The sequence below is a fragment of the Labeo rohita genome, chromosome 9, assembly GCF_022985175.1.
Source record: "Labeo rohita strain BAU-BD-2019 chromosome 9, IGBB_LRoh.1.0, whole genome shotgun sequence".
NCBI lineage: Eukaryota > Metazoa > Chordata > Actinopteri > Cypriniformes > Cyprinidae > Labeo > Labeo rohita.
Window position 1 is genome coordinate 11,843,233 of NC_066877.1, and position 27,942 is coordinate 11,871,174.

At 35.6% G+C, this 27,942-nt stretch overlaps 3 protein-coding genes across 3 annotated transcripts in view; all 3 read left to right on the forward strand.

The window, feature by feature from the left end:
- The window catches only part of myo10l3 (myosin X, like 3), an 88,653-nt gene extending 72,570 nt beyond the window's left edge, over nt 1–16,083 (forward strand). The window contains exons 25-40 of the mRNA XM_051119281.1: nt 311–434; nt 571–814; nt 991–1,086; nt 1,222–1,315; nt 1,430–1,485; nt 1,889–2,031; nt 3,421–3,615; nt 3,728–3,885; nt 8,688–8,811; nt 9,402–9,699; nt 11,346–11,553; nt 11,885–12,021; nt 12,204–12,324; nt 12,478–12,936; nt 13,027–13,218; nt 15,324–16,083. Coding sequence (XP_050975238.1) covers nt 311–434; nt 571–814; nt 991–1,086; nt 1,222–1,315; nt 1,430–1,485; nt 1,889–2,031; nt 3,421–3,615; nt 3,728–3,885; nt 8,688–8,811; nt 9,402–9,699; nt 11,346–11,553; nt 11,885–12,021; nt 12,204–12,324; nt 12,478–12,936; nt 13,027–13,218; nt 15,324–15,428 — 2,754 coding nt within the window. The 3' untranslated portion in view covers nt 15,429–16,083. The remainder of the gene's footprint in view (nt 1–310; nt 435–570; nt 815–990; nt 1,087–1,221; nt 1,316–1,429; nt 1,486–1,888; nt 2,032–3,420; nt 3,616–3,727; nt 3,886–8,687; nt 8,812–9,401; nt 9,700–11,345; nt 11,554–11,884; nt 12,022–12,203; nt 12,325–12,477; nt 12,937–13,026; nt 13,219–15,323) is intronic.
- A 2,768-nt stretch (nt 16,084–18,851) lies between these two features.
- On the forward strand, nt 18,852–22,739 carry pttg1ipb (PTTG1 interacting protein b). Its single transcript, XM_051118261.1, has 7 exons — nt 18,852–19,062; nt 20,636–20,688; nt 20,814–20,922; nt 21,397–21,499; nt 21,688–21,753; nt 21,908–21,954; nt 22,068–22,739. Exons 1-7 carry the CDS (start codon nt 18,969–18,971, stop codon nt 22,109–22,111), a joined length of 516 nt encoding a protein of 171 aa, XP_050974218.1. The 5' UTR covers nt 18,852–18,968; the 3' UTR covers nt 22,112–22,739.
- Nucleotides 22,740–24,024: 1,285 nt separating this feature from the next.
- Nucleotides 24,025–26,668, forward strand: sumo3b (small ubiquitin like modifier 3b). The gene is given in 5 exon segments (XM_051119985.1): nt 24,025–24,201; nt 24,872–24,961; nt 24,963–25,027; nt 25,129–25,201; nt 25,759–26,668. Coding segments are annotated over 5 exon segments (312 nt in total). The 5' UTR covers nt 24,025–24,180; the 3' UTR covers nt 25,822–26,668.
- Nucleotides 26,669–27,942: the final 1,274 nt, after the last annotated feature.

The window sequence follows — 27,942 nt, forward strand, 5'->3', positions numbered from 1 at the left end:
CAGTGTCACATGATCCTTTAGAAATCATTCTAATATGCTGATTTGCTGTTGCTTGTCATTGTTAAACAAAGTTGTGCTGCTTAATATTTTTGTGGAAACTGATACATTTTTAGGATAGGAGTACAAAAGAACAGTGTTTATTTAAAATATAATTATTTTGTAACAATATAGGAGTTTTACTTTCACTTTTTATCAGTTTAACTCATCCTTGCTGAGTGAAAGTATTAATTTCTTTTTAAAAGGATCACAAACTTTTGAACAGTAGTGTAGTTCATTGTTAATAACATTCAAACTCCTTTTTTACCCTCAGTTCATTGACAGCAATGATGAGAATGATGGATATGTGGATACAGATGAGGAAGTGTCCAACGGTAGAGTGCATTTGCTAAACGGAAGTGGACCTCCTTATTTCCACAGCTACCTGTATATGAAAAGTGAGTGTTTCCTAGCGTTTACTGTCTTATTGTTTCATTTATTGTTGATGATATTGCTCAAACTGAACATGTCAGTGGATAGACTGTGGTAAAGATAAATATTGAATTGTACTGTTTTATGTTTTTCTTCTTTAAGGTGGGCTGATGATCCCATGGCGCAGACGCTGGTGTGTTTTGAAAGACGAGACCTTCATGTGGTTCAGGGCAAAGCAGGACTCTCTCAAGTCAGGCTGGCTGTACAAGAAAGGTGGAGGGATGTCCACTCTGTCCCGCAGAAACTGGAAGATGCGCTGGTTCGTCCTTCGAGACTCAAAACTCATGTATTTCGAAAACGACAGTGAGGAGAAACTGAAGGGAACAATTGACATCCGAGCTGCCAAGTAAGAACTCCCAGATGTTTTGGTTCACTTTAAATGACAATGAATAGCTGCTGCAACTGGCTGTCTGCTTCATGTTTACAAGCAAGACCAATTGATAGAGTCCGGTTGGAGCTGTTTCCAGCCTTACTGTTGCATTTCTAAATTTTAATGTTCTTGAACTGTAATATTTCTCATAGGGAGATTGTGGACAACCATGAGAAGGAGAACGCACTGAATATTGTGACCGAGGACAGGACTTACCAGATCTATGCAGAATCTCCTGAGGATGCTAGGTACATTTAAAATCTTTTATTTTATTCCAGTGTTTATTACATTTGTGCAGCACTCATATTCATCTGTTGCGCCCCCTTGTGGTGTAATATAACTCATTTCATATCGTTGACTAATACCTGTCATGTTTGTTGCAGTGGCTGGTTCAATGTGCTGAGCCGCGTCCACAGTGCCACTCCAGAACAGCTTCTGCAGATGCAGCACGAACAGGCCAACCCCAAAAACGCAGTCGTGAGTGTTCACACTAATCTAACTCAGATAGCAAACATCTGAAATCACTTGTAGCATCTTTAAGTTTTGTAAAAGTGACGTACATTTTATTTTTTTGTAATGTTTCATCCTCAGGGAACACTGGATGTTGGGCTTATCGACTCTGTGTGTGCCTCTGACAACCCGGACAGGTAATGCATGATATCATGAGCATTAAGCTTAACATTATTCCAACATAATATTGGTAGCACTTTATTTTACAATCGTGTTTTTTATGTACATACTTTGTGCTTATTATAGTAATTACAGTAACTAGGCAATAACAAGGTACTAACCGTGAACCTACTCCTAAACCTAACCCTACCCCATGTATTTACCTTCTATTACCAGAACATTCCTAGGTAGGTACATGTAAGTACATGTACTGTAAAATAAAGTGCAGCCATAATATTTTCTGTATCATCAGTGCTGTATGCGTGAATTTTATTAATTAGGATAATAATAATGTATCATTTTGGGGCATGTCTTTTTTTAAAAAATATTTATGATATAATGGTCGCAGAGTGTTGTACTCAAAAGATTTCTTTTCCTCAGGCCAAACTCATTTGTTATAATCACTGCTAATCGCGTGATCCATTGCAACACTGACACGCCAGAGGAAATGCATCACTGGATTGGTCTTCTGCAGAAGCCTAAAGGAGACTCGAGAATAGACGGCCAGGAGTTCATAGTGAGAGGTGAGTCAGACTGGTCTGTACAGGAAACAGAGGTTTACCAGAACTGTACTTGCTACATCAAAGCCATGACGAATCATTGTATAAAAATGGGTGCCATTTGTGTGCTTCATACACTACTGCAGTTTTTTAAAGAAATGTTTTTATTCAGCAATGATGCGTTAAATGGATCAAAGGTGAAGACAGTAAAGACATTTAGAACATTACAAAAGATGTTTATAGGTAACAAATGCTGTACTTGTGAACTTTTATTTTCACAATACTTCATGTGGAAGTACTGGCTGCTGATAATTCAGATTTGCCATCACAGAATAAATTCTAAATTTCACAATATTACTGTTTTTACCATATTTTTGGTCAAGTAAATGTAGATTCAAAAAACAAAAATCGTACAAACCCCAAATCTTTAAATGTACTGTACATTTGTGTAAAAATATTCTTTAATCAATGAATCTCTGGTGCCAACTTTTACAGTTTAATTTGCTTTTTGTCTATAGATATCTGTAGACCTGTAGATTTTAGTTCAGTCAAAAGTTTACATACACCTTACAGAATCTGCAAAATATGAATTATTTACCAAAACAAAAGGGGTTACACAAAATGTATGTTATTTTTTTATTTAGTACTAACCTGAATACGATATTTCACATAAAGGACATTTACATATAGTCCACAAGAGAAAATAACAGTTGAATTTATAAAAATAACCCCGTTCAAAAGTTTACATACACTTGATTCTTAATACTGTGTTGTTACCTGAATGATCCACAGCTGTGCTTTTTTGTTTAGTGATAGTTGTTCATGAGTCCCTTGTTTGTCCTGAAATAGTTGCCTGCTGTTCTTCAGAAAAATCCTTCAGGTCCTACATATTCTGTGGTTTTTCAGCATTTTTGTGTATTTGAACCCTTTCCAACAATGACTGTATGATTTTGAGATCCATCTTTTCACACTGAGGACAACTGAGTGACTCATGAAATTCTTACAGAAGGTTCAAATACTCACTGATTCACCAGAAGGTAAAATGATGCATTAAGAGGCGGGGGGTGAAAACTTTTTGAATTTGATGATCAGGGTAAATTTCACTTATTTTTATTTTTATGTAAGTATCTTCTGTAGCTTCTGAAGGGCAGTTCTAAATGAAAACAAAATATGGTATTTAGGCAAAATACGAAAAAAGTATACATTTTCATTTTGTTCAAAAGTTTTCACCCCCCATGCATTGTTTGCCTTTTAGAGCATCAGTAAGCGTTTGAACCTTCTGTAATAGTTGCATATGAGTCCCTCAAAAAGATGGATCATTCTTTCAATTTTATGGTCACTAAAATACACACAGACAAAGTCTTCTCACACTCTCTTGATTGTGATTGTTTCCTCTTTCGATGTTTCTATCAGGTTGGCTGCATAAAGAGATGAAGTCCAGTGGGAAGAGCACATCTCTCAAGCTAAAGAAACGCTGGTTTGTTTTGACCAACAACTCACTGGATTATTATAAATCATCAGAGCGCAGCGCCTCTAAACTGGGAACACTGGTGCTCAACAGCCTTTGCTCGGTTGTTCAGCCTGATGAGAAAGTCTACAAGGAGACAGGTGAGTCCAGACATTTTGATTTGGACCAAGGATTCTACATGTGAAAATGAGAGCTAGAGAGATTTCTTAAATATTCTTTGGACCGTTACCAATCCCCTCTGGTTCACCACAGGCTACTGGAACATAATAGTCCATGGGAGAAAGCATTCTTACCGTCTCTACACCAAACTACTGAACGAAGCCATGAGATGGGCTTCAGCCATTCAGGTGGCCATTGACAACAAGGTTCCCATTGAAACACCTACCCAGCAACTCATTCGAGATATCAAGGTAAATTCACCCTCAAACATCTAACTGAATTTATAATTACATTCCAGGTTTTTCATCATACTAACAATCATGTTTCAGTTGTGGAAGCCGATACCTCTCGAACCCCGACAGTCCCTCAGGGTCAAAAACTGTAGTGTTAAGTGAGGTACACGAATGAGTGCTCTGTGTGCTGTTCACTCAGACTGATTTCTCTTATATTTTCTCGTTTCTTGTGTGCTTCTGTTCTACATCTAAGCAACAGATTTGTGACCCTGGACCACAAAACCAGGCATAAGGGTACATTTTTTGAAAATGAGATTTATACATCATCTGAAAGCTGAATAAAAAAAGTTGTCTATTGATGTTTGGTTTGTTAGGACAGGACAATATTTAGGTGACATACAACTGTTTGAAAATCTGCAATCTGAGAGGGCAAAAAAAATCTAAATATTAAGAAAATCGCCTTTAAAGTTGTCCAAATGAAGTTCTTAGCACTACATAATACTAATCAAAAATGAAGTTTTGATATATTGACGGTAGGAAATTTACAAAATATCTTTATGGAACATGACCTTAAAAGAAAATTCAATAATTGTCACTCATACAATGTATTTTTGGTTTTGGTTTTGTGGTCCAGGGTTGCATTTGTATGGGGTTAGAATCGTTGCATAATTTCAAATAAATACATTATGATCCACAAATAAATGTAAAGCGATTGACAAAAACAAAGCATATTCACAAAATAAATAGAATGAGATCCACAAATAAATCTTAGAGTTCCACAAACATGAATTATATTCACAAGTAAAAAATTAGAATTGCAAATAAAAAACATACTCACAAATATTTTTTTTTATTTTACAAACACAACTTTGCCCGGCATTTATATGTGAATCGCGTACTGTGCATTTGTGGATCGCAGCGCATGTTTGTGGATTGCTCTCTGTGCATTTGTAAATCGCTGCGCGTATTTGTGGATTTTGAAACATTTCAAGCATCAAGACGCACACTGATCCACAAATGCATGGACTCCACCCACCTTCTACTTAAGCCAATCAGATACCGGCCACGTGGGGCTGACCAATCGTTGCATGTTCTCGCTCCAACCAATCACGTTTTGCCTTACAATCAGTGCGGGACCAGCCGTAATTCAGGATAATTAACCTCTTCAAAATGGACGACTAGGACAGTGGTGCTCATCACAGCATTATTGTAATAATATCTAAAATAAAACAAGTAATGTTATGTGTAATGTAATCAGTGTTTCATGTATCACTGAGTCGATGCGTGTTTTGACCGTGAGTGTGTTTAGCAAACTGGTATTCTACGGTGACCGGGAGGGGAGGTCTTCGGTTCACTTAGTTTTGTCGTGGCCACGACATATAAACTCGTGAGAACGTGATAATATAACACAGCCACGAGATATTAATTTGTGGGAACGTGATATTACATCGTGGCCACGAGATCGTTTTGTCGAGGTAACGACATACTTATGCCACGACTTATGTTGAGGGAACGACATATTTTTCTTGTGGACACGAGTTTATTGCATAAACAAACCTGCGTGACCATAGCAACCCAGGATTATCAGAGATGGATTCATTATTATTTTATTTTGAATTAATAAATTATTATATTAATTATTATAGATTATTTCATAATTTCTTTTATTGTTTTATAATATAAATTATTATATTGCACGCAGTGTAAACAGCATTCATATTAAGTTTATAATGAATAAACGTTACCTAAAGTAGTCTAAATAACATATAGCATACAAGAAAACATTTTTACCCATCCTTCAATCGTCTTCAAAATATTTGTATATTATTATTAGGCCATTATTATCACCATCATCTTCATCAACATCATTATTATTAGCCTATTATTATATTTTTATATTTTCCCTTCATTTCGATCTTACATAACATTCTTTAATAATAATAATAATAAGAAGAAGAAGAAGAAGAAGAATATACAAATATTAAATTAAATGTTTCATGTTAGTAAAAATGTTTTAAACAACTCTGATAATCCCAGGTTGCTATGGTCACGAAGGTTTGTTTTTGCATGAGAAAAATATGCCGTTCCCTCATCATAATAAGACGTGGCCACGAGAAAGTTCCCTCAACATAGCCTCTGGAGGCCACGACATCGTTACCTCGACAAAACGATCTCGTGGCCACGACATAATATGACGTTCCCACAAATTAATATCTCGTGGCTGTGTTATATTATCACGTTCTCACGAGTTTATAAGTCGTGGCCACGACAAAACTAAGTGAACCGAAGACCTCCCCTCCCGGTCACCGTAGAATACCAGTTTGCTAAACACACTCACGGTCAAAACACGCATCGACTCAGTGATACATGAAACACTGATTACATTACACATAACATTACTTGTTTTATTTTAGATATTATTACAATAATGCTGTGATGAGCACCACTGTCCTAGTCGTCCATTTTGAAGAGGTTAATTGTCCTGAATTACGGCTGGTCCCGCACTGATTGTAAGGCAAAACGTGATTGGTTGGAGCGAGAACATGCAACGATTAGTCAGCCCCACGTGGCCGGTATCTGATTGGGTTAAGTAGAAGGTGGGTGGAGTCCATGCATTTGTGGATCAGTGTGCGTCTTGACGCTTGAAATGTTTCAAAATCCACAAATACGCGCAGCAATTTACAAATGCACAGTACGCGATTCACATATAAATGCCGGGCAAAGTTGTGTTTGTAAAATAAAAAAAATATTTGTGAATATGTTTTTTATTTGCAATTCTATTTTTTTTACTTGTGAATATAATTCATGTTTGTGGAACTCTAAGATTTATTTGTGGATCTCATTCTATTTATTTTGTGAATATGCTTTGTTTTTGTCAATCGCTTTACATTTATTTGTGGATCATAATGTATTTATTTGGAATTATGCAACGATTCTAACCCCATACATTTGAGTCATTTTGAATTAAAAAGATGCACTCAGTCTTGTTGGTTTGTGTTCTGCTGGACGCCACAATGACATCTAGTGGTGTGGATGCTTAAAAGACATTTTCAGTAGCCTATGCTGTTCACCATAATTCATTTATATCCTGAGAAAACATATACAGTGACAGGGGCGTTTCTAGGATTTTAAAACATCCGGGGCTTGTGCCAAAACATCAGGGGCTAGTGGTAGTGGGTGGGAGCTCACATCAAGCTCATATAAGATTTTGTTAGACACAAGTGGTTGAACCTGGATCCTTCTAGGTGGGTCCGGGGGCATTAAACTGGGTGTTAAAGACCTTGTCACACTATTAACAATAGTAAATACTAATCACTGCAAATAGCATATCAAACATATCAAAGTATTATAACAAAATTGTAACATTACAAAAATATGTTAGACAAATAAAATAATACATTTGAAAATGTATTTAGAACTGTAACAAATATATAGTCGGATGCAAAAATAGGGCCCTATTTTTTTCCCAAATTCCATTTTATTTTATTTTTTTCAAATTCTGTTTTCTGTTTTCATTTTTCTGGTCTTCTTTTTAATGGTTAAATTTAATTTTATTAATCAAAATGTATTTAATCATGTGTAATTAATTAAAACCATGAATCTTATACAATTTACTGTCAATTTATCAAAAGTTAAGAAAAATTACATGTTTAGGACCCTATGAAATGTTTAATTTTTTTTTCTCTCTTTACGTTTTATTGTTACCAAATATGTTTTAGCATGTCTGTTAATTTGAATGCATAAAAACAACTTTTATTTATTTTTACAATAGCCTTATGGAATTCTGTGTTGTGTATTTTTCTGGTTATCAAATGAAGGTATAAAATATTGATTTAATTGATCTTTTAATGAAAATTATTAAACTATTTCCTATTAAAATATAAAACATGGAAGAAATATTGTGTTAAACAATATACATTTTTATTAATTAATAGTAGTAGTAGTAGGCACGTACATTATACTGAATGATTAATAAAGTTAAACCGAACTTTTATTTTGACGGGTTGTCGACTTGCCGTGAATACTTTTAAATTTCTTTATGTGAGCATTTAATGTCTTTATGTCCTCATTTAGTGAAACGGCAGACGTTGAAATCACTGCACGTGTCAGTGTTACATGTGTAGAAAACGAAACCGCGCATTCGCGCCGTTCATTCATAAAAAGATACACAGAACATGCAGGATTCATATTTAAATAGTCTTTTGCGGCATAATATTTACAGATACTAGTCCATATCGCGTCTTGATTTAAGTTTAATGACCAACTTTTGATTAAATCATTCAAACTTTGTCAAATTCCGTGGAAATCATAGGGCCATACAAAAAACATTCGGGGCTGGAGTAAAAACTTTCGGGGCTCGAGCCCCTAATGATTAGCCCTAGCGACGCCCCTGTACAGTGACAAGTGGCACTTTGTAAAGTCAGTAGTATTATACTGGTCATGTGATCTCAATATAGTTGCCTCAATGTAAAATAAAACCGCTTTATTTGTTATATAAATGTAAACCAGTGAGGGAAAGCATTGAGCATTCTTTATCTTGCAAGAAAATCCAGATAAAATCAGATTCTGATAACTAGTTTTACATGATGTCTGGTTAGCTGGACTACTAGCTAGTTGAGGGCCACCTCAATGTGAGCTAGTAGAATTGACGTGGGTGGCAAGTTGATCATTTATGCTCCGAAACTTGAATTAATTGAGTAAAGGGTAAAAACAGCAAATCCTTTGTGTGCTGTGTTTCCATCTTGTGATCTGTAGATATGCATTGTTATATATATATATTCATAAAACTTAATGTCATCATTCTTTTCATGGTTGTGCAGGAGAGCAGTCTTAATGTGGAGGCTGTGGAGCAGATGTACTGGAGGAACCCCATCCTGAGATACACGCAGCACCCACTGCACTCGCCCCTGCTGCCTCTTCCGTATGGAGAGGTCAATGTCAGCTGTGAGTCTCTCCTTTATACTGATTTATTCCTGTGTTTTCTGGGACAGTTTTTATTTATTAAATGTCCTGTGTTGTGGACAATCAGTTCTGTTATTGTTAAAACTATTACTGTTTGAGCTTAATTCTTTTCAATTAAAACAGCTGAGCATAAGAGGTTGACCAATTATTGGCCTGGCTGATTATTTGCACCAAAACTAAGCATTTTTATGGTTATCAGTCATTTTCGGCCCTGGAAAACACGTCAGTTGACCCCTAGTTGAGCATAGTGGTAGTAAAGCCAAGGTCAAGGGTTTGATTCTCAGAGAATGTTACAGAAATGTTTTAAATAGTAAAAAAGTATGTCACTGCATGTCAGCTGCCCTTTTACAAACTCACAGATATACGCATTTTCTGTGGTAACTGTCAGCAGGCCAATTATGCTGTCAATAGAGCTTACTGTTTATTTAACCCTGGACATTCCTTTATTAATCGATCTAAGGCACGCTCTACCGCTCACACGGTTCACATATTTTGGCCCCATTGTTTGGTTGTTCACTGATGATTTATTTGCTCAGTGATGCATTTTTATAATTTGAACTCTGGATTTGCAGTGCAAAAGGAGAAAGGCTACACCAGCCTGCAAGATGAGGCAGTCAAGATCTTCAACTCCTTACAGGAAATGGAAGCCGTGTCAGACCCAATGCCCATCATTCAAGGCATCTTACAGACATGTCAAGATCTGCGGCCGCTCAGAGATGAAGTCTATTGTCAGCTGATCAAACAAACCAATCACGTGCCTCAGCCCAACAGTCCCGCCAATCGCGCACACTGGCATCTGCTCACCTGCATGAGCTGCACCTTCCTGCCCAGCCGTGGCATCCTCAGATACCTCCGATTCCACCTGAAAAGGTGTTGTAGCTACTCCTTAAATATAAAATCTACTTTCACAGTGTTAAAACATAGATTTTCATAGTCTTTTTAATTAACTGTAGTGGTTTATAACATATATATCAAGGGACCATGGTGTACTTTGAGAAGAAAATAGAGGAAATGTTGGGAAAAACATCCTGGCCCAAGCCTTTGTACATCAGCCAAAATAATCAAATTCATTGCATCCTTTGAAAAGTAAAACAATGACGGCCCATCCTGGCTTTGTGTTGTGTTGGTGATTTTGACAGATTAATTCTTTGTAAAAAATTTGAACTCATCTACTCTGCTAATCTTATGTTAAAGGGATAGTACACCCAAAAATGAAAAAATCTGTCACCCTCATGTTGTTCCAAACCAGCAAGACCTTTGTTTATCTTTGGGATATAAATTAAGATATTTTTGATACGTTGATAGGTTTTATGGTCCACAAATGTAGTAAGGACATTGTTAAAATAGTCAGTCAGTGGTTCAACCATACATGGACTATTTTACCAATGTCCTTTCTGGGCCTTGAATGTGGTAGCTGCGTTGCTGTCTATGCAGGGTCAGAAAGCTCTCAAATTTCATAAAATATCTTAATTTGTGTTCCAAAGATAAACAAAGGTCATACGGTTTGCAACGACATGAGGGTGAATAATTAATGACAGAACTTTTCATTTTTGGTTAAACTGTCCCTTTAAAATTCTATAAGGCAGTGAGTTTATAGCATTGCATCTGTTTAATAATTGAAGAACTACTAAGAAAACAGTGTTGTTTTTTTTTACTTAAATCTTTTTCTGAGCAGTGGTATTAAAATACTATTAAGGCTACCTATTAATATTTTTTATATTTACATTTTTAATTTTAGTTTGAGTTTTAGTCATTTTGTTTTGTTTGCCATTTTATATTTCTATGTACACTGCCCTCCGAAAGTTTGGAAAAAGTGGGGTTTTGGACAATATTAGCATGAATCCTTTATAATTTATGATCATTTTGCACTGATAAAGGACAACACAAACTACAAAAACATATTTTATTACATAAACAGTTTATACATAGAAAAAACTTAAATTTTCGTTTCATCAAAATATCCACCATTAGCAAGCTATTACAGCTCTGCATAATCTGGGCCTAAATTCATTGTATTCTAAACTTAATTGGCAATCAATTGTTGAAGCTATTAAGGTGTGCTGACCCAAAAATCTTTTAAAAACCTGGGGCAAGTTTAAACCAGTAACCAGGCATCACAGCTGGCAATGGGGCATGTCTGACTTTGACATGTATATATTGCCATTATTGTGTAATCAAAATGAAAATTATTATTGCTGGTCTTCACTGATAAAGTCAAGTCACTTTAATGTATTTAAACCAAAAAATGTTAAGGATTTATGCTGATATCGTCCAAAACCACACATTGCCAGGGCTGTTTCCAAACTTTTGGAGGGCATTGTAGCTGTAATTTAATTTTATGTACATTTTAATTAGATTTCAAGGAAACATTTTTTTTTTTTTAAGTTTAATAGTCTAATATTTATATTTTATCTCAGTTTTATTGTTACATTTTTACAGCTAGTTTTAGTTTTAGTTAACACAGAGTATTTTGCATTTGGTGCCATTCATATTTTCTGGTATCAATGACTTTTTAGGATAAAGGAGCTGTTCCCTGGAACAGAAATAGAGATGTATGCTGTGTTCATTGGCGAGTCGCTGAAAAAGACAAAAGCCAGGGAGTTTGTGCCTTCTCAAGAGGAGATCATCGCCCTTTTGCACAGACGTGAGATGACGACCACCGTTTACTGCCATGGTGGAGGCTCCTGCAAGATTTCAATCAACTCTCACACTACAGCAGGAGAGGTGAGGGACTCTGCACACCACAAATATCATACAAAATAATAACACTAGAACTCAATGTTTTAGGGAGTAATCAGATATTAGATGATTTAGCATTGCACTCTTGTACCCACCAATGTAATCATTTAAATCATGCTTTTTCATGCAACAATGATATAACAAACAGTGATTTTGTCACTGGCCTTTGAGGAGTAAATGTCTACCTGAGAATTACAGAGAAAACGAAACTGTGGATGAGCAAATCTTGCCTAGTTATAGATCAAGTTCCTCTTAATCAGTAATGTGTTGTGTAATACGCTGATGGAGAAGTGTTTTGTTTCTTTTCCGTGTGTAGGTGGTAGAGAAACTGATCCGAGGCTTGGCTATGGAGGACAGCAGGAACATGTTTGCTTTGTTTGAGCATAACAACTCGATCGACCGGGCCGTGGAGAGCAGGGTTATTGTGGCCGATGTGCTGGCCAAGTTCGAGAGGTAAAATTACACCACAAAGCTGCACCTATTCACTCTAAGAAATGACACTCTGTTCCTACAAAACGCTGCCAAATGCATGTTTCATCACTTGTTTATTAAAGCTTCAATAAGATCTCCAAAGCCTCTAAAAGCAATCTGAAATAACTCAGAAACGATTGTTCGTTGTGGTGTTTTTTTCTCAGGCTGGCAGGAAGTGAAGTGGAGGAAGACGGCCCTTGGAAACTGTACTTCAAACTGTATTGTTTCTTGGATGTGGAGAGCATGCCCAAAGAAGGAGTGGAGTTTGTCTTCATGTTTGAGCAGGTCAGTAATTATAGTTATAGTTCCATTCTTGCCTTTATTCTGTTCAAATCACTATTTAGTGTTTCTCATGATCAAAAAATCAGATTCTGAATGGTCATCATTGAAGAAAGATCTACGTAGAAAGGTCATTTTCTATCTCATTTGTCTCTCCAGGCTCATGAAAGTTTAATAAGTGGTCACTTTCCTGCCCATGAGGACACCCTCCAGCACCTGGCTGCTTTACGTCTCCAGTACCTGTATGGAGATGTGTCTCGGGTGAACTGGAGCTTGGACAGCATCTACCCCACCGGCCGTTTGCGCAACCGCATACTTCAGTTCACCAAAGTAGGAGGTGCAGCCGGATCAGGACAAACCTTGGAAAGGAGGAGGACGAGCTTCCTGGACGGCACGCTGAGACGGGGGCTGAAGACAGGCACCATGAAGAAGCAGCGCAGCATGCAGGAGGAACAAATGCTGGAAATGTGGATCAAAGAAGAGACTTCATCCACCAGGGCCAATATTATGGAGAAATGGAGTCGGCTGCATGGACTGGATCAACACCAAGCCATGCTCAAATACATGAACATTATTAAAGAGTGGCCTGGGTATGGATCAACACTGTTTGATGTGGAGGTAAGAACCAAGGAGAATTTTGAAACCAGGATAGCATCTGGGTAATTTTTCGATAGGCTAATCTGACACTTGTTGTGGTTCTGTGTGCAGTGTAAAGAAGGTGGTTTCCCTCATGATCTCTGGCTGAGCGTGAGTGCCGAGAACGTGTCTGTGTATAAGCGAGGAGAGGCCAAACCTCTGGAGACTTTCCCCTATGAACACATCGTTTTCTTTGGAGCTCCTCACGCCAGCACATACAAGATCACCGTGGACGGGAGGGACATGTTCTTTGAGACACCTCAGGTAATCAAATGTCACTTTAAATAGATTGTTCACCCAAAAATTAATATTCGGTCATTGTTTACTCACCCTGATGTCGTTCCAAACCAATTAGACTTTGGTCAATCTTCAAAAACAAATGTAGAAATTTTTATTCCTCCACTGAAAGCTCGTGACACAAAAAATTTGACGCGTCACCAGATTTTATGTTCTGTATGTTTGTGCTTATAGGATTAGTTCACTTCCAGAATTAAAATTTCCGGATAATTTACTCGCCCCTATGTCATCCAAGTTGTTAATGTCTTTTTTTATTTGAAAAGAAATGAAGGTTTGTGATGAAAACATTCCAGGATTTTTTTCCATATAGTGGACTTCAGTGGTGGCCAACGGATTGAAAGTCCAAACTGCAGCTTCAAAAGGTTCTACGTTAGGGCTGGGCGATATGGAATAAAATGAACTATTTTAACTAGTCAACTTGAAAATGTACTACAACATAATTCAAGTAACGTTTTCTTTATTAAACCTCTAGTTAAAGAAAATTTTATTCCAAGTGCACCACACATGAAGTTGTCAACAGGATGTAAATGTTAAACAAATCACATGTTAAATATCTTTGCAGAAAAGATGCATGAACTACAACTACACCTAGTACAAACTGGTCTTATACATATTATATGTTCAGAAATAATACAAGGAAAATGCTTTAAAAAAATCTTAAATTGAAAATGACTGTAGGTATAACACCATTAGACTATTATTAACTATAAATGTTCTGTAAATACAATGAACAGGCTTTCAGCCTGTCACCATGATGCAAACATGAAATATCAGACATACAGTAGTAGTTCTTCACAGGGTTCTTTTTATTCGATTGTTTTTTTTAAATGTAAATATGGACGTGTTTGACTGTTGCGCTCATGCATGAAACGGCATTTCAAAAATGCAGTGCTCAAGTTAAAAGAAGTTCACTCACACCTTCTTGCATGTTTTTCCTATTCCACTGCCTGTGTCACATCTTTGTCAAAACAAAAGCGCATTCTGTGTGAATGGCACCTAGTGATATGAGCACGTCATACCTGAGCGGTTAATTACATGCGGTTGGATCATTCTTTTCTCTTTACAGTTATCATTGGCATATTGTCAGACTGTCTAATTCTAACGTTTGGTAATATTTCTCTTCAAAATGGTGATTCCTCGAGTTCTAAAAAATAAAATCGTGGCAAAACATTAAATTCAAATTAATTTATACAATCAGAAAAATCGCCCAGCCCTACTCTACATGATGTCAAGGAATAAGGGTCTTATTTAGCTAAACGATAAGTCATTTTCTAAAAAAAAATACAAATTTATATACTTTTAACCACAAATGCTCATCTTGCACTAACTCTGCGATGTGCAACTTCACACATTACGTAATCATGTTGGAAAGGTCACGTGTGGTTTGTTCTTCATCTGTGTAGTTTGGTTCAAAAAAGTAGGGTAGGTTGAAAAACTCCATCTCATTTTTTCCTCCACCTTTAAAATCATCCAACATAGTTGTTTCACCTTTTTTTGTAAAGGCTGTTTAACTTTCTTTGCACATTCACTTTGTAAACTCTGGGTCGGTACTTATCCCTTAGTCACACATGACTTTTCCAATGTGATTACGTAATGCATAAAGTCAAGCTAGTGCAAGACAAGCATTAGTGGTTAAAAAGTAAAGAAATTTAGTTTTTTGTTATTTTTTAAAAAGACACATCATTTCGCTAGATAAGACCCTAATTCCTTGGCTGGGATCGTGTAGAGCCCTTTGAAGCTGCATTGAAACTCCAGTTTGGATCTTCAACCCGTTGATCCCCATTGGAGTCCACTATATGGAGAAAAATCCTGGGATGTTTTCCTCAAAAAATGTAAGAAAGATGTTAACATCTTGGATGACTTGGGGGTGAGTAAATTACCAGGACATTTTTATTCTGGAAGTGAACTAATCCTTTTAGAGAATAAGTTTTGGAACAACATAAAGGTGAGTAAAAAATAACAGAATTTTTGGGTGAACTATCCTGTAAGAATCTATAATCAACATGTAACTGAATTGAAGTGTTTCTTGATTTGCTTTCTTCAGTTTGTGAATAAACTGTGGCTTGTTTCAGGTTGGAGAGATCACCAAAATAATGAAAGCCTACATCAACATGATAGTTAAGAAACGATGCAGTGTCAGATCAGTGGCCAGCTTTGGGAGCAACTGGATCAGGTGATGTGTACCGACCAATCGCAATCAAGACGAGAGAGAAACTTCCTTCGCACCGATGGAAAAATGAACTCAACAGGGATGTGGATTGATGAATATACAATAATACAGGAACCAGTGATGAGAGAAAAACTGCATGTGTGTAGACAAACCCCTCTGAACACGATCATAATTGATGTTTAACACAGTTATGTGCAGTGTAATTTTGGACCAATGAGATGTGGGCGGGGCTACCAACAGACTGTCCTGTCAGTCATCGCAGCTAAATTTAGCACTCGTTCCTTTATTCCATCACGTCTGGTTAGTATATGGTGCAACACTAGTTAACCAGCAAGCGTTCATTACTGATACCTCAATCCTTCAACAAGCTCCTTTCTGCTTTTCTGATTTGGGCCGTTTTCAGTTTCGAACACTCTTTGAAGTGAAAAGATCAAAACACGGTCTTAAATGTTACATACAAGACAAGGTTTTGTTGAAAGCTTTCAAAGACTAATAGCCTGAGGTGACTGCACACATCGAAGGCCTCAACAGCCATGTTAAAACTTGTTCACTTGCCTTACTCCGCACAAGGGCTGGTCTGTGCAGATCTGTGTCATTTAGATGGCTTTCTGTTACTGTTTCTCGCGTTGAGAGGAAAAGTTCTGCCTGCTTTTTTGTTTTAATCCATGCGTTTTCTCATGTATTGTGCATGAGGGGCTTTTCACACAGTATGTGTTTTGAAATAAGAAAATACATTTTTAAAAAGTGGTGCATTTTTAGAATGCAGTGTCAAGCTAGACGCCACAAAAGATGTGAGACAAACAGCAGTCAAACATTTGTGTTGTGTGAATGGCCTCTTCTGGGTTAAGCTCAGGTACAGTATAAAAACATAAGCAATATCTCAACATTTCAGTGCAGTGTTTTGGTTGTTATAGCAACAAGATCTGACAGGTGATTGGTGGAATACCACTGTACTGACATTTGCAGAAAAGCTATGACTCTGTGCTATTTCACACAGTAGGTCAGTTGTAAATTCTTTCTTTCAAGATAAATCGATCCATTTCAGTTTATACGTCAAACCTTTTTTTGAGACGGATGTTTGGATTATTGAAATGTTTTTTAAGGAAGTCTGCATACTTGTTACTGAAGGATGATTTTGTGTGCCTAAAAGAGAGTGAATAATTTTGGGTGGGCTGGGTATTTATTCAGTGTTAGTGTCATTGTATGGATGGTGATGTTGAGTTGATGGCATGTTGTGTACAGAATCCCTCATCAGTGATGTAACACAGTGATAATATGAATGTCACTGTGGTATCAGAGACTTGTTTATGTGGTACCACACCCTCATTCAATATTTGTGTTCATTGTTGCTCCATTAATAAATGTGGTGAGCTGCTGGTCAGTTCACTGCCAGAGTGCATCTCATCGTCTTTAGTTTAGCGTCAGAATATTCCAGTTTGTGTAGAGGATGAAAATCAAAGATTGTTTTTTTTCTTTTGTAACTGGATTTACAAAATGCTTAATAAATTATTTCAATCCTAGGTTGGTGTGGATTATTTTGTATTGTTTGATTACTTTTCTACAATCACATGCACATGATGTAAAATAATAAATTACAACTTGCATTGTTATTTTACCTATGTTTTCTTAAAATAAGATTTTTTTTGCAGATTTTTGTTCATCTTTGTTATAAAATATATAAAGATGAATATATAATATAGAGATTAAAGAAGTGCATTACTGTGGATTTAGTGTCCGCAAAATGTCTCTTCAAATATGATTTCTGCACACATTCACTCAAAGATTTGTTTTATAGGGTGCTTTATGAGCAACAGGACTGTGGGCAATAAATTCTTAAGTCATATGTTTTACGCAATAATAAATCCCTGCCTTTCCAAAATGCTCTTTTTCACACAACTTATTTTTAGCTATAGAGAAGTGATACCAATACTAGCAAAATAAATAATATGGATAAATATAATAAATAAATAAGAAAGCTTCTTGATATTAAAAAATGTTTCAGAGGTGGAACAAGTTGTTACATTTATATAAAAGATGACAAATATTTCTTTAACAAAAAATAGCCATTTAAAACAGATTGGTATGTGTATTCCAAATGTGTATTACCTTAAAAAAAAAAAAGATACACTACTACTTTAAAGAAGTCTCTTCTGCTCACCAAGCCTGCATTTATTTGATCCAAAGTACAGCAAAATAAAAAACGTAAAATCTTGAAATATTTTTACTATTTAAAGCAACTGTTTTCTATTTGAATGTATTTTAAAATGTAATTTATTCCTTTGATTTCAAAGCTGAATTTTTAGAAAGTTCAGAAGAACAGCATTTATCTGAAACAGAAACCTTTTGTTACATTAGAAATGTGTTTTTCATCACTTTTGATCAATTTAAAGCATCCTTGCTAAATAAAAGTATTAATGTCTATAATATCTGTTAAAAAATGTAAGATAAATGCTGATCTTTGGATCTTTCTATTCATCATTGAGTACAAAAAACATGCTCAACTGTTTTAAATATCGATAATAATAATAATAATAATAATAAAAGTGTCTTGAACAGCAAATCTGCATATTAGGATGATTTCTGAAGGTTCATGTGACACTGTAGACTGGACAAGTTCTATTTGAATGTATTTTAAAATGTAATTCATTCCTTTGATTTCAAAGCTGAATTTTTAGCATCATTACTCCAGTCACATGATCCTTCAGAAATAATCATTCTAATATTCTGATTTGCTGCTCAAAAAAACAAACAAAAAAAAAAAAAAAAAACATCTATTATTACTGAATAGAAATTTGAGAAGAACAGCATTTATCTGAAACAAACCTTTTGTAACATTATAAATGTTTTTCATAACTTTTGATCAATTTAAAGCATCCTTGCTAAATAAAAGTATTAGTTTCTATAATATCTGTTCAAAAAAAATTCAGATAAATGCTGATCTTTGGATCTTTCTATTCATCGAGTACAAAAAAATGTACTCAATTGTTTTAAATTTTTATAATAATTATAATAAGTATCTTGAACAGCAAATCTGCTTATTATAATGATTACTGAATTATCATGTGACACTGAAGACTGGAGTAATGATGCTGGAAATGTAGCTTTGATCACAGGAATAATTTACATTTTAAAATATATTCAAACAGAAAACAGTTATTTTAAATAGTAAAATATTTTTAAAAATGTAGTTTTTGCTGTATTTTAGATCAAATAAATGCAGGCTTGGTGAGCATGACAGACTTATTTCAAAAACTTTTGACTGGTAGTGTATTAAATCATCATGTTTTAGACATTATATAATATTTGTCTACGAATTGACGTCATGTTTATATGACTTCAACCTACTTTTGCCTGTCATGTAGTTTTTATAAATGCACACTATTGTTTGTCAGAAAAACAACTTCTAAACCACCGCCTCAAATCCTGCTTAACCATAAACCACAATTTCGAAACTGGGAGGATCTTGCAAAAGTCGTCGTTCAGTCCTTCCAGCAAACACATGACCAACCAGGCCTGAAATCAACACAGGACCGCTGCGTTTGCCACCATGATCCAAACACGGGCTTTTTTACTGTCTTTTGTTTTCTTTGCCTTCAGTTTTGTAGTAGTTTTTGGTCAGACGACGACCAGTCCAGCAACAAGTAAGTTAGGTTTCAGCCATATTGCTGTGTTTACAAGCTTTTTAAACGTAGATATGATACAACAATGGCTCTTTACCTATTGAACTATCTCCTTGGAAAGCATTTTGAACACTGACTCATTTCACACAATCAGTTCAGATTTAGAACGCGCGTGTGATGCCCAAAATGCAGTCTGTGTAGGCAGCTCGGAAGCTTTGAAACGCAGCCAATGTTTTCGCAGCAGACTTTCACTGAATTAATCGTCCAGCAATCTTCTGTTTTCTTGGAAAATGTAATGTTTTAATAATAAGTCATGTATAACCAAACTGTTTAACCAAATGACAAAGTAACGTTCTAGCAGCGATCATATGACTCAGGCGCCTCAGTAAAACAATTCGCTTTAACACTCTGCAAAACACTGTTTTGAAATACTTTTTAAAATATGACGAAGTTGTGTGGCAAGATTTTGATGTTTTTAGTCGATTGTAACCCGTAACCATGGTAAACTGACATTTTATGTGCTCGTTTGGATGCACTTTAAATAGTTTACTGCTTTTTATTAGGCAGACTGGTGTTTAAATCACACGATGGACTAGAAGAAAACAAAGGAATGTGTTCAGGATAAGAGTTTCATAACAGAGATCAGGGATAATGTTTAACATTTAACTGCTAAATTAAAATATGTTATTGTTCATCCATGCTTAGTATATGGTTCAGATTTCCTGAGGGCTGACAAACGATTAATCGCGATTAATTGCATACAAAATAAAGGTTTTAGTTTGCCTATATGTGTGTGTACTGTGTGTTATTACTATGTATATATAAATACAAGCACTTTCATGTGTATATTTAAGAAATATTTACAAGTATATGTATTTATTGTATTTTATATAAATCATATATAAATATTTTGTACATAACATATTTCTCTTCAAAATATACAGTGATGTGTGTATTTATACATACATAATAATTACACACAGTACACACACATATGTGACCCAGGACCACAAAACCAGTCATAAGGGTCAATTTTTCCAAATTGAGATTTATACATCGTCTGAAAGCTGAATAAATAAGCTTTCCATTGATGTATGGTTTGCTATAATAGACCAAAATTTGGCCGAGATACAACTATTTGAAAATTTGGAATCTGAGGGTGCAAAAAAATCTAAATATTGAGAAAATCACCTTTAAAGTTGTCAAATGATTAGTAATAGCAATGCATATTACTAATCAAAAATTAAGTTTTGATATATTTACAGTATGAATTTTACAAAATATCTTATGGAACATGATCTTTACTTAATATCCTAATGATTTTTGCCATAAAACAAAAATCTATAATTTTGACCCATACTATGTTTTTTTTGGCTATTGCTACAAATATACCCCAGCGACCTAAGACTGGTTTTGTGGTCCAGGGTCACATATATTAGGCAAACTCAAACTTTTATTTTGTATGCGATTAATCGCGATTAATCGTTTGCCAGCCCTAATTAAAATCAATTTTAGAGATGTCTCAGAATTGTCTAATATGGTTAAAATTGTCTCTGATGTCTGACTTGTCCCTAAAACTGTGTTCTTTTCACAGACTGCACTATAAAATCCAACACATCTTGTGAAGAATGTCTTAAGGTTGTTTCGGTAAGATATAATTTATTATTCACTGTCAACAATTGTGGTCATCAGACTTTTAAACCTCATGTTTATTATACAGACAGCAATTATTAGTGAAACGCTACAAAATGTGTTTTTAATCTTCTTTTTAGTGTTTGTGGTGCATCTCAAACCAGAAATGCATCGACTATCCAGTGAAGAGCATTCTACCCCATCACAGTGTTTGTCCGCTCTCTGAAGCACGATGGGGAGTGTGCTGGAGTAAGACTGACAATGACATACAACAACAAACATCTCGCCATCTTTTCACATGCAGTTGTTATCATGAACAGTTTTTGTTCCCCTTTTCTCATCAGTTTACATTCCCCTTGCATTTTTTAAATTTAAGAACAGATTTAAGCAGGATAATTTGTTTAAATTCATTTAAAATTGCATGTATTTGTTATGTAAAAACAACTTCATCCAATTATTTTGGTCCTCTCTAAATACATTATGCAAGAGGTAGGGGTTTGTAAACTTATGAAATGAGCTGTAAAAACTAGAAGAGCTTTATATGTTACATTCACAGTTCATAGTTCATGGTAGCTTTAACTTAATTACATTTGCAGTTGTTACTTTATTACATTTACACTTGTAAAATGTGTCCAAGGCCAGATTAACCTGCTACATTTATTGCCTGTGTCTGAGTTTTTGTACAGGAAAGATCAAGTATGTTCTGTGTTGTTTGAATCGCAGTGAATTTCCAGACTCTTATCATTACTATCTCTGTGATTGCTGGGGTGATCATCATCGCCATATTTGTCTGCTGTTTCTGCTGCTGTAAATGTGAAAACATTGGGTAAGATAAAAAACAGTATTGTGATTAAAATTTGTGTTCATCTTCATAATGTGTTCTTATCAGTGAAGAAGGTTTGTCTGTATAAACATGTATACATGTATGTGCTGATTTACTGCTATTAATTATTAATGGCAGTTTGCTGTAACATAGGAACACAAAAAATGACAACCTTTAATTTCTCCTGAAAGGTCTAAAAGGAGTGATGAACGAATGGAGAGACAAGCTCACCTGAGGAAGTTTCGCCAAGAGGAGAGGTACGATTTGTTTTGAGAAAATTAATTTTATACTTTCGATTATTTTTTTTTTATGTAATTAATGCCTTGCCTATTTTAAAAATCATGGAGACCAGTGAGTCTTGTCTTAAATAAATAGTTCTCAGTAAGAAAAAAGTTCCTTATTTGATTCCAGGAAAGCAGAGATGAAGCAGAGGCATGAAGAACTGCGACTGAAATATGGTAAGATTTCTCTTTCATCATAAATTATAAAAAATGGCAGTATGTTTATAGTTCACTCATAAATAGTAGTTACACTATGTTTCAGAGTTTTATCATTGCTCACTCTGTTCTAGGTTTGAACAAGGATAACCCGTACTCCAGATTTGAGAACAGCTAAGAAACTTCTGATGATGCTCCACTGTTGTCTTATGTTTTACCTCACACCTTATGCAAAAATTGAACACATATCCTGCACTCCACAAAAACTAATTTTATTAACTCACACCAGGATATTCAGTGAATCTTTAAGCAAACCACAATTTAGACATTGTATTTATGATGCCTTGTAAATAAAGTACATTGAAGACATTTCCAAATACGTGTCAACAAAATCAAGTAAGACATGTTGATAATTGAGTCTGCGTTGGACTTTGCCGGTTTTGGCTGAGTTGGTTGGCAGTACATGAAATTATTTTTTTATTTAGCCTCAGTGAATTTTAGCTGTGAAGCTTTTTACTCAGATTAAACTAGGACTTATCTTGAATAAATATAGAAAACATGCTTTAATTCAGTGTGCTTTTATAGATTGATTTCGTAAACATTTCATATACATTTTAAAGTGAAGTTGATTTGTCTGTGCTTTTGCTAGTTTGTTGACATTTCAATATAACTTGTATATGTGCTGCATTTTTCATTTTTCATGTTTTAATCACTAGCTTATTCTATTCACCAAAGTTTTGATTTGTCAGTGCAATTTAAGTCAGATAAACTGTGAGAAAGAAATCAATAAAGGTGAAAATATTGTACATTTGTTTTCTGTTTGCTGTACATACAGTTAATAGTCAAAAGTTTATATACACATTGCAGAATCTGCAAAATGTTAATTATTTTACCAAAATAAGAAGGTTCATACAAAATGCATGTTATTTTTTATTTAGTACTGACCTGAATAAGATATTTCACATTAAAGATGTTTACATATAGTCCACAAGAGAAAATAATAGTTGAATTTATAAAAATGACCCCATTCAAAAGTTTGCATACAGTTGAATATAAATACTGTGTTGTTACCTGAATGATCCACAGCTTTTTTTTGTGTTTAGTGATAGTTGTTCATGAGTCCCTTGTTTGTCCTGAACAGTTAAACTGCCTGCTGTTCTTCAAAAAAATCCTTCAGGTCCCACTAATTCTTTGGTTTTTCAGCTTTTTTTGTGTATTTGAACCCTTTCCAACAGTGACTGTGATTTAGAGATCCATCTTTTCGCACTGAGAACAACGGAGGGACTCAGTTATGCAACTATTACAGAAGGTTCAAACACTCACTGATGCTTCAGAAGGAAACACAGTGCATTAAGAGCCGGGGGGGTGAAAACTTTTTGAATTCGAAGATACGGGTAAATTTCACTTATTTTGTCTTCTGGGAAACATTTAAGTATCTTCTGTAGCTTCTGAAGGACAAGGACAAAATAAGAAAAATGTACACATTCTGTTCAAAAGTTTACACACCCTGGCTCTTAATGCATTGTGTTTCCTTCTGGAGCATCAGTGAGCGTTTGTACCTTCTGTAATAGTTGCATATGAGTCCCTCAGTTGTCCTCAGTGTGAAAAGATGGATCTCAAATTCATACAGTGATTGTTGGAAAGGAATCAAATACACAAAAAAACTGAATAAACTGAAAAAATAGTGAAAAAAGAACAAGGGACTCATAAACAACTATCACTAAACAAAAAACAGCCGTGGATCGTTCAGGTAACAACACAGTATTAAAAATCAAGTGTATATAAACTTTTGTAAAGGGTCGTTTTTTGTTTTGTTTTTCTCTTGTGGACTATATGTAAACGTCTTTAATGTGAAACATCTTATTCAGGTCAGTACTAAATAAAAAAATAACATGCAGTTTGTATGCATAATGTAATATTTTTCATTAAGCAAAAGCAAAACACATTATCATTGAAAGTATGTTCATAATAAAAAGTAATTTTTAGTTGAAGAGCCTCAGACCTCAACCAGAACATGAGGATTGGTCACGTGGTTTCATACTGTCCAATAAAACGGGTGAGTTGATTTTGCGCGTTCTCGGGCTACAGCTCCCCGCTGGGGAATCACGTGGTTTTACCCGGGCCAATCAAATGTGGGAATCCAGTTTGCGCGTTCTTGCTGAGCGCGGGGAGGACAGAAGCGGGTTGTAGCGCACTGGTGTTACCGTCACATCCACATTACCGGGAGAATCCTACATTTCTACAAAAATGTCAGACGAGAAGCCAAAGGTACTTGCTTGTCTCTGTGTTCTGAGTTCCAGCAGCACGGAGGGGTGTATTTTGATGTGATTATAATGCATGAATGTAGATTGTCTGGATCCTGTACTTTATATGTGGGGAAACAAAGAGGTTTTCAACAAAGATTTTGCGCATTTTCCGTATATGGCCATGTAACTCAGCCATCCATCAAACTACATAGTGAATCATAACCTCTCTTGTCGCTAACAATTAAACCGGCAGTATTTCGCTTCGTTTCAGCATCAACGTGATGCTCAGATTGGCTTTCTTTCATGGCGGATAGTTGCTTCAACTTTGCGCCAAACGCAGTTGCACCGAAAGCGTCGCACAGTTGTTCACGTCGCAGCCTTTTTTCCCCAACAATGTTTTAATATGCTGATGATTTAGACTCAAGTGTGGCTGTTTAGCGTGTCGTTTATATCTTAAAACGTGTTGTTCATCACAGGTACATCTAATATTTAATACAGGGACTGCACACTGTGTGAAGCACACTTATCAGATAGACGGTTTGAGCTAAAGCCACATTCACAATGTGGCTTTAGCTCAAACCGTCTATCTGATAAGTTTGTGTGTGTGTGTGTTGACCTATCAGTGTGGTTAAAACAAAACAGTGCACATTCATATTAATTTATCACTACACACTCTGCATAATTCTTTTCAGGAGGGTGTGAAGACTGAAAATGACCACATCAACTTAAAAGTAGCAGGTCAGGATGGATCTGTGGTCCAGTTCAAAATTAAGAGGCACACCCCCCCTCAGCAAACTGATGAAGGCCTACTGCGAAAGACAGGTGAGGTTGCGGCTTGAGCTCCAGTGGTCCTGAGATCTGCGCACACAATGAAGCTTTGCACTTTTGATGTTATTTTGATGCCAGATCTATAACTTGGATGACTTTTTCTTTTTTTTTTTTTTTTTAGGGGTTTATCCATAAGGCAAATTAGGTTCAGGTTTGATGGTCAGCCAATCAATGAGACGGACACACCTGCACAGGTTTGTACTTTTACTTTTGTTTTACATTTTTTAGTAGCGATATGAGCTATGTGAGTGATGACTGATTAAAAGAGTAGTTCAGCCAAAAATTAAAATTTACTGTAGACGTACTCACCCTAAGGCCTCTTCTGAGATGTAGATGAGGTTGTTTCTTCAAAAAGCAGATTTGAAGAAATTTAGCATTTCATCACTTGCTCACCAGTGGGTCCTCTGCAGTCGATGGGTGCTGTCAGAATGAGAGTCCAAACTGCTGATTAAAAAACATCTCAATTCACACTATTTCTTTAATGATTTATGTAGTCTTTCTTGGAGTGGGGACTGTAGTCCTAGTTGTGTTAGGTAATATTTAATCAGCTCCAAATCTCTTTGATGTAATCTCTGCCTAAAAACAAACAAATAAACAAAAAATTAAGCAATCCATGCAAACAACTGTAAAACAAACTAGGAAATTGCATTTTTCATAGTGTATTTGCAAAGTTGGAGCTTAGTGCACATAAATTGTTATAAGACCTTGTTTTAAAATGTTTCTTAATGCATCTTTTTGTGTAAATTTTCAGCTGGAAATGGAAGATGAAGACACTATCGACGTATTCCAGCAGCAGACGGGAGGAACCTGCTAAAGATGAAGCACATGTGGATGAAGCTTGTTTATTTGTGCTCATCTTCACTTCCACTGCAGTTCAGGGCTGAAATGGAAAAGGTTTTGGAAATCTAATCTGTTTAAGTTAATAGGTTTTTTTTTTTTTTTTTTTTTTTTTTTTTTTTTTGGGTCTTTTAATCATCCAAAGACCTCATTTTCCTTTTTGCAATGTTCTCCCTGAACTAAATTGGAAATGACAGTTAGTAATGTTGTATTTTCCCCACTTTGGAGTTTATTGTATGCCTGTTGTATACGTTTTTTGTATTATGTATGTATGTTTGCACCTCCCCCATCTATTTTTATATACAAGGAGGGAAGTTTCGTGAAAGAAAGGATGTTTGTGTCTTAGTATGGTCTTGGATCTTTAATTGCGGTAAATGACTAAACTTTAAGATGCCCTTTTTATGAACAATTTCAAACATCGCAGCGTTGTGTTTTTCTGACACCTCAGGTTTGATAAAGCTAGATTGTGGATCATATACAGGTAGCCGTTTTTAATTTTAAAAGCTTTGATGCACATGTCTTTAAAAGTTTGCTGTTTGCTTAAGTATGAATTTCATGATATACAAATTAAGTGTTCCCCTTGATTTTATTGTCTCATAGTTCGTCCTCTGCAGATACATCATATTGTAAAGCCACTCTCATTTAGCCTTCCTGACATATCAAGAGTATTAAACGCTATCCTGATCTAATTGCAAATCCATAGTGAACTCATGCCAAATCAACACTTGTGAGTGTTGTAATTGGATGGCAGGGGTGTTTGAGAGAGCAGAGGATCCTGTGTTGGCCATTTACTACTGTATATAATAAATATAGTTTGATACTGATTTGTATTTGTCTTCTTTAGGCTGTATAAAGGTCAGTTCAAGACTGAAATGGTTTGCCACTAGATGGAGTAACTGTGTTATGGTGTGGGTTTTTAGACATTGCATGCAGTTCTAGAATGTTTTCTACCAGCTATCAGACAGTACTCCTAAAATTGCTGGCATGGCATTTAATAGTAGGGCTGTCAACATTGTAATGTTTGGAGCAAATGTCTTAAATGTTAATAGACCAGGAAGTTTTTAAAACGAGCAGTTCATTTATAAATCTGTCAGATCACTGTGAAAATACAACTGGAGGACAGAAGACGACAAACACAGCGCTACAAAGGGAACTAAGGTCAATAAAACAAGTGTGATGTATCTGTTTGTACACCAGTTCTTTCCTGTCCTCGAATCTGACTGAATGATAAGAATGCGATATTCTTGTGATGTCGGAACTCCAGCCTTTCACCGTTTGTATCACTCCCCTTGTGGTATAGTGTTATGGCGGAGGCCCAAATCCACTATGGTTTTAAAAATAGTTTTTTGTCACAGAATGTACTTTTTAAGAGTTTTTAGGCAAGAATGTATTTGTTTAGCCTTAAACTATGCAGTTTGTTAATAAAGTCTATCTGTAAATTTGCTTTGACATTTTCGCAGATGTGAGCAAGGGCATCAGCGGACATTTAGCCTTCATGAACATGCCGAGAGCAGCCTTACCTCAGCCAGTTCTTCTGAAATTTACCACTGGCTCTGATGTCTCTATAGTGGTTACACATGAGATATAATTCATTTTGGGCAAGACTAACAGACAGTCATTGGTCTCATTAATCTATTATTTGTTCTAGAGAAAATAGTTTCGGCTGAGGGCAAAATCTCATCACATTATATTTTATGTAAATTTGATACTGTATACGTGTACTTGTGACAGAACTGCCAAGCAACTTTTATGATGGCTGTTGTTGTTTAATAAATATTATCCAATAAATAATAGTTATATAATAGTATTTAGTATTGAAAAGCATGTGTTGTGATTTTAGTTACATTATTCTGCCATTAGATGGTGACAAGACACTATGAGTCAGCAGTAAAGACTTTTATATTGACAAATTGAAACATGGTTGTAAACAAGGTAGTTATTTTTAGTTTTAACAACAGCTTGTAAGAAGCACCAACAAATGCACTAAGCAGCACTGTCATCGGAAATCACCCTTAACAGATGGATCTCATTAAAACTGTTTTATTGTGAATATGAGATTGAGCTGAAGAATGAATGCTGTATCAGATGCAGGTAAATC

Bases quoted from the DNA above. Each gene is read 5' to 3' on its own strand.
- pttg1ipb (XM_051118261.1), top strand. From the start codon at position 18,969: ATGATCCAAACACGGGCTTTTTTACTGTCTTTTGTTTTCTTTGCCTTC. The intron at 21,754-21,907 runs GTACGATTTGTT...ATTTGATTCCAG, and splicing joins AAGTTTCGCCAAGAGGAGAG to GAAAGCAGAGATGAAGCAGA. The intron at 21,955-22,067 runs GTAAGATTTCTC...ACTCTGTTCTAG, and splicing joins AGAACTGCGACTGAAATATG to GTTTGAACAAGGATAACCCG.